Genomic DNA, 12,982 nt, shown 5'->3' on the forward strand with positions numbered 1-12,982 from the left:
CCGAGTTCTGGCAAAAATTACCAACCGGAGAAATAATATTAAATAAACCGGCGGTATGTTCGAGGCTATAGGAATTAAATATTTAAAGTTGGTAGCTTCGAACAATGGGAAATCCGATAGAGATATATTCGCGGTCAAATATAAAAAGTAGTATCCACTGCCACCAGCCAAAACTCGATCAGGGGGGACGGAGATGTGCCCCCTCGACTAACAGACCCCGGGGTAATCGAATTGCCCCGGCCAGTACGTCCACAATATGATGGTTTGTACTGGTTCTGTTCAGAATTTGAGACTAGTAAAGTCAATGGTAACTTTACATGCCCTGGGAGATAGTAGTCAGTCCCAGGGTATGGAGTATATATTGGGGGGTCACTATGACACCCCTGTGTTACTGCACTGAGGGTGCTGTGTAACACACATCACAAAAACACATGAAGCCCTATGGAGTAAAAGACCCCATAGCCCATTAAACACATCTAGAGACAAAGAAACACACTCAAATCATGCCCAAGAGTGAGGGTAAAAGAGTCTCACTCTTGGCAGGAGAAGAAAAATAAACCCCAAAAATCCAGCAAAGCTGCTGAGGGACTCACTAGGGTAGGAAATTCAGCCTAAACAGAGAATTCTCCCTAACACAAGGTACCTGGGGTGAGGGGAGACCGGGTCCCAGAGGCAAATTCCCACTTAAATTGCAAAAGAAAACCCATCCAAGCTCGGGCAACCCCCAACTGGCCCAAGAAAGTTGCCATCCCCAAAAATATACTTGCAAAAAGGCTGCGCTTGAGGCGCTAGTGGCTTCCCAAGGAATTCTGCACCTCTTGCCTGTCTGTTTTATGTACCATCGGTGGCGTGCACTGGGATTGAGGGTGGGATGTTTTTATTTGTGACACAGCTTCACTCCGGGATCCTCCTCTCCCGCTCCCTCGGTTGCCCCCATAGATTATTGTTGGGGAGTCTGCAGCCAATTTTGTCGAGGAATGTGTTGGCCTCCTCCGGCGAAATGAAGAAATGGGTCTTCCCCTCATGTTGGACCCAAAGTTTAGCCAAGAAGATCATTGAATACGACAGTTTGTTATCCTGCAGCCTGTGTTTAACCCCTGCAAAGGATCTCCTCTGTGCCTGGACCAGCAGGGAGACGTCTGGGTAAATTTGGATGTTGTCGCCATCAAAATGGAGGTCCCCCTTCTCCCTGGCAAGACGCAGGATTGTGTCTCGATCCTTGTAATTAAGCAGTTTGGCGATAATTGGCCTTGGAGTTGATCCTGGGATGGGTCAGGCGCTTGGTATTCTATGGGCCCTTTCCACCACAAACAGCTTGGATATCACCTTGCTTCCAAAAAGTTTGATACACATTTTTTCCAAGGGGTCCTCCATTTTTACCTGTAGTTGTTGCTCTCTGACCCCGACTAATCTGATGTTGTTTTGTTGGGAGTGACCCTCCAAATCCTCATTTTTGGCACTTACTACCTTCATCTGGCTTTCCAGGGTGGAGACTCTACCCGTTAGTGAGGTCGAGTTGTTGTCCAGGTTAGAGACTTTGTTCAACAGCGTCCAGCCTATCCTCATGCTTGTCCAGGCAATGTTGTAGCCTGTCCACTTTAAAGGACAGGGTGTCAATTTTACCGTCCAGATTGCTTATTCTGGATTTTAATTCAAGTAGAATCTCCCTGATGCCAAATGGTTGAAGAGGTTGAGGGGAGGGGAGAGGCTCGATGTTCAGTTTGTATTGGGGAGCCAGGTCTGCTATTTTGCTTGGGTGTTTTTGAAGCGGGACCTTGGTCAAAATTTAGTTTACGCTGTGATTTGTCTACTTTTCCCTTGTTTGCTGCCGGAGGAGGGGTCGGGGATCGGGCCTCAAGGGTTAGCTTTTCAGTGAGGCTTGGGAGCGTGACCAGGCTGATCTGGTAGTTATTGCCGTTGTCTACGCACAAGACCGCAGGAGGAGGAGGCCAGTAGATACCTGGTTATTCCGGGGCATCGGGTGTTGTCCGCCGCTTGATTGCGTTACTTGGTGTTGGTTATGATATGCGGCCGCTCTGGACCCCTGCTGTTTGGTGGTGGTCTAGTGTCCTTTCAAGTTGTTCCTCCCTACTTCGGGGGAGGGCCGAGGGCCGCACCCCCCCAGGGGGGCACTGGTAACAAATTATGGTGTCCGGATCGCTGCGTTGTGCTGGGCCTCTTATTTTGAAAGCGGGCCGTGGTGTTGGGGCCGGTGCCCTGTGTTGCCCAGCAGTTTACAGCGTGCCAGCGCGGCGGTCTGCCATAATTTGCCTGAGTTTTGGGCCTGCTCCCTCACCGCAGTGTGTGGGTCCCTGTGTTCTGAGGGCCGCCGTCCAGCCCAGTTTTTCACGCGCTACTATTGTTCAGGGACATGGAGGGCCTTGGATCACACGCGCCGTATGTACTGCTGGACGCTTGTTCTGCTGGTCTCATGCTCAGCCTGAGCCCCCCTGCCGCGGTCTTCCGGGCCGCCGGGCGGCGTGATTCTACCCTGGTTTTGGGGCTGCTACCAGCTGATAAGGGAGAGGGGCGCTCCGCGCACAGCCGGATGAACATCGCAAAGCGGCTATGTTGCTGGTCAGGGAAGGTGAAGAGACTTCCAATCATGCCATAAACATCGCAGTGGACCTCGCAGAATCGGGGTTTAAGCAGGTGAATAACGGTGTGGTTCTCCAACGGCAGGCATGGCTGAAATGCACCAACTTCCGACCGGAGGTGCATTACAAGGTACTGGATATGCCTTTTGAAGGAGACCTCCTCTTCGGCGAGAAGGTAGACGAAGCCCTGAAGGGCATGAAAGAGGACTCGGACACGGTGCGTTCCTTGGTGGCCCTCCAGAGTGGTCGAAGTTTACGGTCTTTTCGTCCCTTCAGGGGAGCATCGGGAAATTCCAGATTCTCGGCATCGAGGGACAGATCCTTCAGTAGGCCAGCATACCCCTCTCAGGGATACAGATAGGCTTCTCAAGTGGCTAAACGTCGCCGGGCGTACCAGGCCCCCAAGAAGAGAGCAGGTTACTAGTCGTCGACGAGGGATAAGCAGACCAAGGACCAGCAATGACGGGCATCGGAACGTTCTGGGAGGCAGGGTATCATGCTACATCAACGAATGGGAGCAAATAACAACGGATCAATGGGTGTTGGACACTGTAAGATACAGACATTCCCTGCAATTCAAAAGCAACCCTCTGCACATTCCACCAGCGTTTGTAGCTCAATCCCATCTGAGCGTGTTGCAGCAGGAAGTAGCACTTATGATACAAATAGGTGCTATAGAATTGGTTCCGTCGTCACAAAGGGGTCAAGGGGTTTATTCCCGATACTTTGTGGTGAAAAATCCAAACGGAAAGTGGCGTCCCATCCTAGACCTGCGCGATCTAAACAAATCGTTGAAAAGCATAAAGTTCAAGATGCTCACGCTCCAAGAAGTGATCCGGTCAGTTCAAGAAGGGGATTTTCTGGCGTCTCTGGACCTGCAGGACGATTACTTCCACATACTGATGTGTCGGCAACACAAGAAGTTCCTGGTTTGTGGTAGGGCGGAATCGCTACCAGTTAACAGTACTTCCATTTGGACTGAAATCTTCTCCCAGAACGTTCACGAAATGTTTGGCCCCGGTGGCAGACTGGTTGAGAAGGCAAGGCCATCATGTATACCCGTATCTCGATGACTGGTTGGTGAGGGGAGGTCCTCCCCTATGTCGACGCACAAAAGTTTGCAGGCCACCATAAACCTCTTACAACGGCTGGGGTTTGCGATAAACTTCGAGAAATTCTCGTTAACGCCTTTGAGAAGCTTGGTGTTCCTGGGCGCACAGTTCGAGACCCAGTCAGGGTTAGTGAGGCCATCCCTCGACAGGATCGCCAAACTCAGTCGATTGGCAGGTCAGTTGAAAATCAATACCAGACTGCCGCCTGTTCATGAGGCCAGTGCAAGAGTTTCTGGCGGACCGGTGGACGCAGGCTCAAGGGCTCTAGTCAGACAAACTGACCGTCGACGACGAGCTCCTACTAGCTCTTCAGTGGTGGAAAAGCTTCCAGAATCTATCCAAAGGAGTACCCCTACAGGAGCCGGAGTTTCGGTTAACCATAGTGACGGACGCGTCCCTAACAGGCTGGGGGGCACACATGGGCACTATGCAAACACAAGTTTGTTGGTCTCAGAGGGAATCTCTCCTGCACATCAACGTTCTGGAACTGAGAGCAGTGCGCTGGGCCCTGAGGGCGTTCCTGCCTCACATCAGAGGGTCCACAGTGAGAGTTTTGACGGGCAACACCACGGCCATGTTATACTTGAGGAAGCAAGGCGGCACACGATCCAGAACCCTTTCCATAGAGGCTCAGAAGGTGTGGCACTGGGCTCTGAAACACGATATATCCATCATAGCTCATCACCTTCCAGGAGTAAGGAATGAACAGGCGGACTCACTCAGCAGAAATATGGACCAGATTCAGGAGTTGGAAATAGAGACCGGTCAATTGTTGAAGGTCTTTGAGAAATGGGCACGGCCTCCGCTGGATCTCTTCGCCACGAAGAGGAACAAGAAGTGCGAGATGTATGCCAGCAGATGGCCACAGGAAGGTTCGCTGGGGGAAGCGTTCTCCTTCCTGTGGACAGACAAGTTCCTCTACGCCTTCCCTCCGTTTCCTCTGATACGGAGAACTCTGCAGTGGATACGCAGGTACAGGTGCCGGGTCATCCTGGTGGCATCGTGTTGGCCGAGGCAGCCGTGGTTTTCCCACCTGCTTCACCTGTCAGCGGATCATCCGATAACGTTCCCAAGGGTTCCCAACCTCCTGTCCCAGGATGAGGGAACAGTGTGGCATCACAATCCAGACAGTCTCAATCTCACAGCTTGGCTCCTGACTTTTCAGAATTTGCTGCCTTGAACATTTCCTCAGACTGTCGGAGGACCTTACAAGCTGCGTGAGCCCCTTCCACCAACAAGTCCTACAGGTGTAAGTGGAGAAGATTCTTTGCGTGGTGTCAAGGACAGACGGGAGTGCAACCTCTGAGGGTTACTCCGGAACAGCTTCTGCCGTATCTGCTACACCTTGCAAAAAGTGGATTGTCTTTTTCATCACTAAAGGTTCACCTGGCGGCCATCTCTAGGTTCACGAGAAGAAGGAAGTCGTCTCACTTGTTTAGCGACAGGTTAGTGAAACACTTCATGAGAGGTTTGTTCCGGACATTCCCTCCGGTTAAACGTTTTCCACCAACGTGGAGCCTGAATATAGTGCTAGCAGGGTTAATGAAACCACCCTTTGAGCCGTCGATGAAGTTCTTGTCATGGAAAGTGGCCTTTCTAATAGCTTTAACATCAGCTAGACGGATCTCAAAGTTGCAAGCGTTGGTCTAGACCCTCCGTACCTAAGATTTTTTAAGGACAAAGTGATTCTGTCAACAAGTTCTTGTTTCATCCCAAAAGTTCCTACAACTTATCATAAGCACTCATCCATTGTCCTGCCCACCTTCTTCGCGACCCCCTCATCGGCTGCGGAAAAGGTCCTACATACCTTGGATGTCAAGAGAGCTCTAAAATTTGACCTTCATCAAACTCAGCAACTTAGATCTACGCAACAACTCTTCGTTGCATACGGCCCTTCGGCAAAAGGGAAGGCAATTTCAAAGCAGGTACTGGCCCGATGGGTCTCGTCGACGATTGCCTTCTGTCATTCAGAAGCGGGAAAGCCGCTACAAGGACATCCGAGAGCTCATTCCACCAGGGCGACTTCGTCGTCGACAGCGTTGTGGGCAGGAGTACCGCTGACAGACATTTGCCAGGCGGCAGCATGGTCAGTGCCTCACGCATTAACCCGCCACTACTGCCTTGAACGACAGCATGCGGACGAAACCAAAATGGGAAGAGTAGTCTTGCGCCATCTACTTCAATAAGGTAAGCCCTTTTTCAAGAAGTGTCTATGCTTATTTGGACATATATATGTATATATATGCATATATATATATGTGTGTGTGTGTATATATATATGTTTATGTATATATACATAAACATATATATGTTGTATATATATATATGTTTATGTATATATACATATGCATATATATATATGTTTATGTATACTTTTATAGCTTTATATGGGTATTGCTCTGTGTAGGTACTATGGCACATTTTAAATTCGAATCTTATGTAAGCGTGGTTCGCTATACACAGGCTTGGGAGGGTGCCGGATTGCATTCACACCTCCTCCTTTTTCAGGATCACTGCTGTGCATTCTATTCTAAGCATGTGAATCCATGAAAGATCCAATGCTGGAGAAGGGAATAATTTCTTACCTGTAACTCCATTTCTCCAGCATTGGTATCTTTCATGGATTCACATGCGCCCGCCGGCCTCCCCTAAATGCAATCGGTTTGTAGTTCTTGGTTTCACCCCATTCTGCTTTGGAGGGGTCGAAATCTGAAGGGAGCCGCGGGGGGCGGGGCATGCGTGCATGGCCCAAAACGACGTAGAAAGGACACGAAAGTTTCAAACGTTTTCCTATGGGAAACGGCTTTATAAGCTTACCAAGGGTTCCCAGTCTGTCGACGGGGAATATTCTAAACATGTGAATCCATGAAAGATACCAATGCTGGAGAAATGGAGTTACAGTTAAGAAAGTATTCCCTTCACAGTGACAAGTATCCAAACAAACTCTTACACGCAAGGTTTCATGATTATTAATTTAACAGTCAGTTTGAATAAGCCTTCTTCAGAAGGCGCAATATAATAGTAACACACAAATACACTCCAAAATACACACTCTTAGTTTCTCTAAATCAGCAAATACCCATTTGGGATGGCACGCAGACACTTCCTACACCCTCAGGTGACTTAAATAGCTAGGACACTGAGGACTTTTTTATATCACTGGTACATTTAGAGCAATACTGAGATGAGTGTTAAAGTAAAGAGATTTCAGAATAAAACGAGATCACACAAATATTCTGAAGCAGGTAAGTACTTTTGAACCCCACAATGCAAAGTAAGTTAACCCTTTCCTGGAAGGAACGTACCAACACACAATGAGAGGAAAGAAGAGTCATTCAGGGAGCCAGGCCAGCCAATGTCAATTGGGCAAAAGTCTAGCTGAGCTGAAGCACTTCTTGCAGGTAAGTAAATGTCTTGCACAATGTTTTAGAAGTCTTTGTAGAAAAGACTTCTCCCTGGCACTTCAGTTCCAGCAGCAGCCGTAGCAGTGTCCAAACGAGTTAATTTTGGAGTTGATTGGTCCCAACAACTCAAAGGGAGCAGTCCTTGCAGGGCTTCTCTAGTCGAGACAAATTCAGAGCTTTAGCACAGCAGCAGGGCTTCGCCGGGCAAACCAACGGTCCAGGAGTTTCAGCAGGCGTCTCTTCCAAGTTCTTCTTCAGATTCCTTCATCCAGTGGTCGACTCTGCCTTCCAAGCCAAAACGTCTCGCCTTTTATGCAGGTTTCTCCCATTCCTTCCAACCTAGCCGTCAATCACACAGCAGGGTGGCTGTCCTTGCCAGACAGCAAGCCGGCCAATCACCTTTGGGTGCATTTCTGTAACCAAGGCGATTAAGCACAGGGAGTTTCGGGCACCTCTCACTTCCTGCCCCTGCCAGACATACTGGAGCCAGAGGCGGGCTTCACTCGTGAATCCCACCAAAGACAAAACGAACAAAGGGACCAATGCTGGTTTGGCGCGCAGAGTAAATCTCAAGAAGGAGCTTTCCAACAAGAAATGGTGAAAAAAGACCAGGGTCATTTTGACAAAATGGGCACCCATTTGTGCCTTACTGCAGCTGCGAACGCAGCCCGCGGTAAAAACTAAGTAACCCCTCCAGCACCCTATGGTAAGATAGTGTGTGCTGGGTCTAGAAGGTTAAAGTGGAAGTAAAGTCAATTTCACTTCACTGCTCTTGGAAGTCCTAGAGTCTAGCAAAAGTGATGGTGGTCTCCAAGGTAGAGAGGAATTGGCACATTTCTGAGAATTCTCCCTAACATTCATGTTGAAGGAGTCCCCAATGTTTTCCAGGTGTGTTTTCTTCACTCCGCCATTTCCAGGGGCTCTGCTTGCAGAGTCTACATCAGAGAAAACAGTACTGCAACCAAACTAAAACCTGACTCCAGAAGTAACACCTGCACCCATGACACTTAGGCTTTTTCCATCTTGTCCATCAGCCTGGTCCATAAACTGGGAGGGGGTCCTCAGCCTTCCCGTCCATCACTGGTTTCAGCTTCCTTGGTCTGAAATCTTTCTTTAAATTAGCGGTCCCAATCGAGATGCTGAAACTGACCTCTGCACCTGCGACCCCTGAACCTCCCTTTCTGGACACATTGCAGACGTAAGTGAGCCCAGCAGATTCAGGATGGTCTCTGGGGAAATCAGAGAAGGGGGTAAGCCATAGGGTTGCATGGGTGTAAAGTCCTCTCCCTATCTCTCCCTTGCCTAACTAAGGCGATAGGTAGTGGTCTGGTTAAGGATCCCCCTGGACCTTTCTAGAATGGTGGGGCTGGCAAGGAAAACTTTCCGAACCTTACTTCCCTTAGTACCAGTTAACAGCAGACTGCAGTCTTTGTGATAGCTATTGTCGCTATGCAATAGTAAACCCACCTGAACTGTTGATGTTTGGGCACCAGGCCTCATTCCCTACCAGGGCTGGACTTACTAAGTGCTTGTCGTAAATAACCTATTAGTGTTTGCTGGTGCTGAAAATCGATTCTTTCTCGCTTAACTACTCACGGTTATTTAAAGCGTTGCTTCTAACGGTTCTACAATTGCATAACTCTTTCTAAAAGTGAAGTGTTGGTTTTCTGTTAGCAAAGCCCCCAAAGGTGAATGTCTACATGTGTTGGATTGTAGTTGTGTGATAATACTTACCTAGTGTTCCCATTGCTTAGAGTATATCTGAAACGCCTTTAAAATATGTCTATATGTATGTACTCTTCTGTCTAACTGGAATTATTGGAGTGCTCTGTGTGTGTGTGTTCACCATAATAGGTTGGTCCTCAAAATAAATTAATTTCTGAAAATGCATTTTAACACTTACCTTCAAAAGCCATGTCTGGTTCAAAACAATAGCAACAGGTTGAGGGTTACTTAGATGTCTATTGAGGGAAAACAGCAAAAAGAAAATCTAACAAAGTACTTTAAATAATCCATTCTTCACTACCGCTATGACCTTGCTTGTGGCCCCCATAATGTGAAGAATCTCACAGGCTTCCCTTGCAGCAACATGGTTTACTCCAGATCGGAAATAACTCCAGAGGTTACCAGATTAGAGTGTCTGGGTGCAGTATGGGAGGAAAAGGTCAAGCAGACAGATGAAACTGAACGTGGCTCAGTGGCGTGGGTGGAGGAGGAATTGGGTGGATTTGTTATTGTGGAGCAAGCTGAAGATAAAGAAAAGGGTCCCCTTTAAATATTGTACACCAGAGGCCCTGTTGCACTCATATCTACTTCAGTGGAAGTCTTTTTGTTGACCTCTGAAGGGTGATATGCTGGCTCAGCCCTCCTGGGGGGATTGCCTCCAGTAACCTGCAGGTTGCACATACATCTCAGCAGGTGGAGTCCAGTCTACTGAGCTATCTCACATTCACGACGTTGATGAAGCATTGATCATCTGTGAAGGCAGAAGGACATATAACCTGTCCACAGTAGCACAGCTGTTTTTCAAGTTGGTAAATGTTCTTGTTGCTCCATCATTGACCCAATCCTTTCATTTCTAGATAAAGAAAGAGACCAAAGAGAAGGCGGCAGACAGACTTCTCTTTACGTTCCTTATATTGATCACCAAGCTCATAAAGGATTGCAAAATACTCCAATTACCCAAACACCAGGACCTTTTGCAAAGTATATGGTGTAAGTATCTCCAAGGACTTGGTCAGAGTGTTTGGTTGTTTTCCAAAATGTCTGAATCCACAAGTGTGTGTGTGGCGGGGGCGTGTGGGGGCAGGAGGGGAGCAGAAGTAGAGGTGCTTTTGGTAAGCAATATTCGGAGCTGTGTTACACAGAACGGAAATAGTTGATGCCAGCTGATTGAAATTCTAAATATAAAAAGAAAGAAAGGAAGACTTTGTTTTGGCTCCTTATCAAAGGAAATGCATGTGCCTCTATGTGTAATTAATTAGCTGTCGTGGTAAATCTGTAAGAGGGAGGGGTTAATGATTAATGCCAGCCCTTATCTCTACATTTCTGGACTGACAGGCTCCAGAAAGTTTACTTTTGCAGGAGCTGATGGCCCCACATATCCCCATGAGTATTTTGCTAGCAACGCCTCAGAAGCTTCTGTTGCATTTACAACAGCCATGAGGTGACGAGATGTGGACTAAACAACAAAGTCTGACAGCTGTGAGGAGCCAGGAATGAGACTCGGACATAAGGGTTTCATGGTTTTGGTCAAAGACTTGAATTAAAATAAAAGGGGGTGGTAAAATGCCTCTGTCCCTGCTCTAAGAGGTGTTTCCCAACCTAAAACCAAAACGAAGGGTCGGTCAACGGCAGAATATCCAAAGCAAAACTGTCCTGTGTTCAAAGTACTATTCTGGCCCTCACATTCTAATATACTAAACTCTAAAGTGAAAAGGGAAATGTCTTTGGCCTTGAGTGGTTCATAAATGTTTAAAAAGGAAAATGCATAACTCCAACACAAAAGTTCCAACTGGATAGAATTCCATCTTCCAGATGATGGTCTCCTTCCCATGGATTTCGCCTCCCCTGGTGCCTTATTCAACAATATCAGTTGCTTGGGTTTCTCTTGGTAAGTGACACAACTGATATATCTTTGTTTTGTTAGGATACCAGGTATACTCCCCTGCCAGTGTTTCACTCCTCTTCTCGTGATTAGCACCGCCTTTTCACAAATCCTGATCTGTCTTTCTCAGGACCTCTTAAGTCATGTATTTCCCATACAATGTTAAAATTATCCTTGCCTGGTGTACTTCCCTATCAAGGCTTTCTTACATAAACACACTTGCAACTGCCTGGTATATTCTCCTGCCAGGGTTTTCTTAGGTGTACACACTTGCACCTGTCTGGTATACTCTCCTTCTTGGGCTTTCACCAATAGGTATGTTCCTTACACCTTTTATTTGCTTGGTATACTTCGTTGCCAGGGATTGTCTCATGTGGGCTCTACACAGCCCTGCAAACTGGATAGTTTCTTGCTTTTCTTAATTTTATATCTGCATGGTATATTATCCTGCAAGGACGTCTTTTACATGTGTATTGCATACACTCACAAACCTCTCTTCCGTTCTTCCTTCCCAAAAAATACTCTTTTGTCTTTTGCTCTTTTTCTCTCATATACTTCATTAATATCCATTCGGTTTTGGCAGGACTGCCAATACGCCCGAGAGTCCCCGCTTCCCTCGGGTAGACTCACCGGATCTGGCTGGCATATTCTGCTTCTCCTGCGACAAGCCGGTAACAGTTGCTCTGCATTTCCCTCTCAGTTGCTGCATCCGTTTCTCAGCGTCTGTGCCTCTTGCGGTCCCTGCTGGGATCTTCTGCTTCGTGTCTTCAGACTCCGGTAAGGCAAAGACTGCCTCCAAACACCTGCAAATGCCCTCAAGCCCTCTGTTGCCTTCTGGTATCCCTGTAGCATGTTTCTTCTTGCGGTCAGCTTCCCTTACTTTTCTGGTTCCTGAGCCGTTCGGCTCCACGGCTTTCTCTCCAACCTCACAGACTCTCAGATCTCACTGAGGGCTGCAGCTTTCTACCTCCTGCAGAACGCCCCAGTTCACTGCTAGACTTGTTTGAATCTCCCAGTAACACGTATGTGTCCGCAACAACTAGAACGCAGCCTGTGTTTCTGGCGTTGGCCGATCTGCATTACTCTGTTCCTCTGCCTCGTTGCAGTTTTCCGTTGGTTATAGGAATAGAAGGTAAAGTCTGAAAACTGTCCTTTAACCCTTTAAGTGCCATGGGGTTTTCCCCCCAGTGCCAAGGCCTTTCTTGGTGATTTTGGTATGTCGCCATTCAATGCCTTGTGACTTTTCTGTTACATGAGATATCTCTGCTAAATTCGGCCCCTTTTTTCCCACATGTAGGCGGTTGTAACGCCACCCAGGAATCCTATGTTGCTGTAGTGGGAGTGAGAGAAAATAACCAAAAAGGGCGAACATTTTGTGTTTTTTCAAAAAATGGCAATAAAATTATGTACAAAGAAGCCTGTGGTTTTTTCCTTGTAAGAGCTAGGAACAAATGGCTTGCTGTACTGAATTCCCCAATTTCATGGCTTTCAAGAACAGGTTGAGTGGAAACAAAAACAAATTATTTTGATGTGGTTATCAACCGTTTTGTGAGAGGTAGGCGATTTTGGCAATTTTTGCCAATTGGACATGCATGAACGGAATGGAGGAAAAGGGTAAGAAAGCTGAATTGGAGGACAGAAAGGCATACATTTCTGAAAAGTAGACAAAATTCCAAGTTTAGGAAGGGGTGATTTGCGCAGGTCGGGCAACAACTAGGTAGGGGAAAATGCCATAGTTTGGGGAAAAAGCTGGAAAATGACTGAAAAAAAGGTATGTGGTGGACATGGTTGGCTTGGTACGGCAATGGTTTCTATGCATTTTGAGAAAAGCAATGCTCTGCTACATTTCCCCGACTCTTGCAGTTAGGAAAGCACACATTTTTTGTAGTGTCTCTCAAAACAAGCAATACCACAAGCCAAACACTGAGCCATGGTTCACAGGAGTATTATGCTTATGGCCTGAACAGACATACTTAACATGTGTAAATCAGGAAAACCAATATGGTGAGGAACGGCAAGCATACATTTTCTGAAAGCGCACAGGCAGACCTTTTCAAGGGTAGGTAACTTGTGCAGGATACAAAAGTGTATGGGGCCTAAAGCAGCGAATAAATGTAGGGCACAATTGGGAAACGAAAGGGGTGTGTGAAAAAGGGCACCAGCAAATGGGTCGAAACGTTATGAAAACCACACAAACACAACAAATTTCATACTTTGCCGCATTCCCACCGGTGTCCCGATGAAAATGATAGCTCACATGTT

General features: G+C 47.2%; 1 protein-coding gene across 1 annotated transcript in view; it reads left to right on the forward strand.

Moving 5' to 3' along the window:
* Positions 1-12,982, forward strand: part of UTP20 (UTP20 small subunit processome component) — a 1,390,303-nt gene that overhangs the window by 1,274,483 nt on the left and 102,838 nt on the right. The window contains exon 56 of the mRNA XM_069629877.1: positions 9,696-9,828. Coding sequence (XP_069485978.1) covers positions 9,696-9,828 — 133 coding nt within the window. The remainder of the gene's footprint in view (positions 1-9,695; positions 9,829-12,982) is intronic.

This window comes from Ambystoma mexicanum, chromosome 12 (genome assembly GCF_040938575.1).
Source record: "Ambystoma mexicanum isolate Mex_15411 chromosome 12, UKY_AmexF1_1, whole genome shotgun sequence".
Classification (NCBI taxonomy): Eukaryota; Metazoa; Chordata; class Amphibia; order Caudata; family Ambystomatidae; genus Ambystoma; species Ambystoma mexicanum.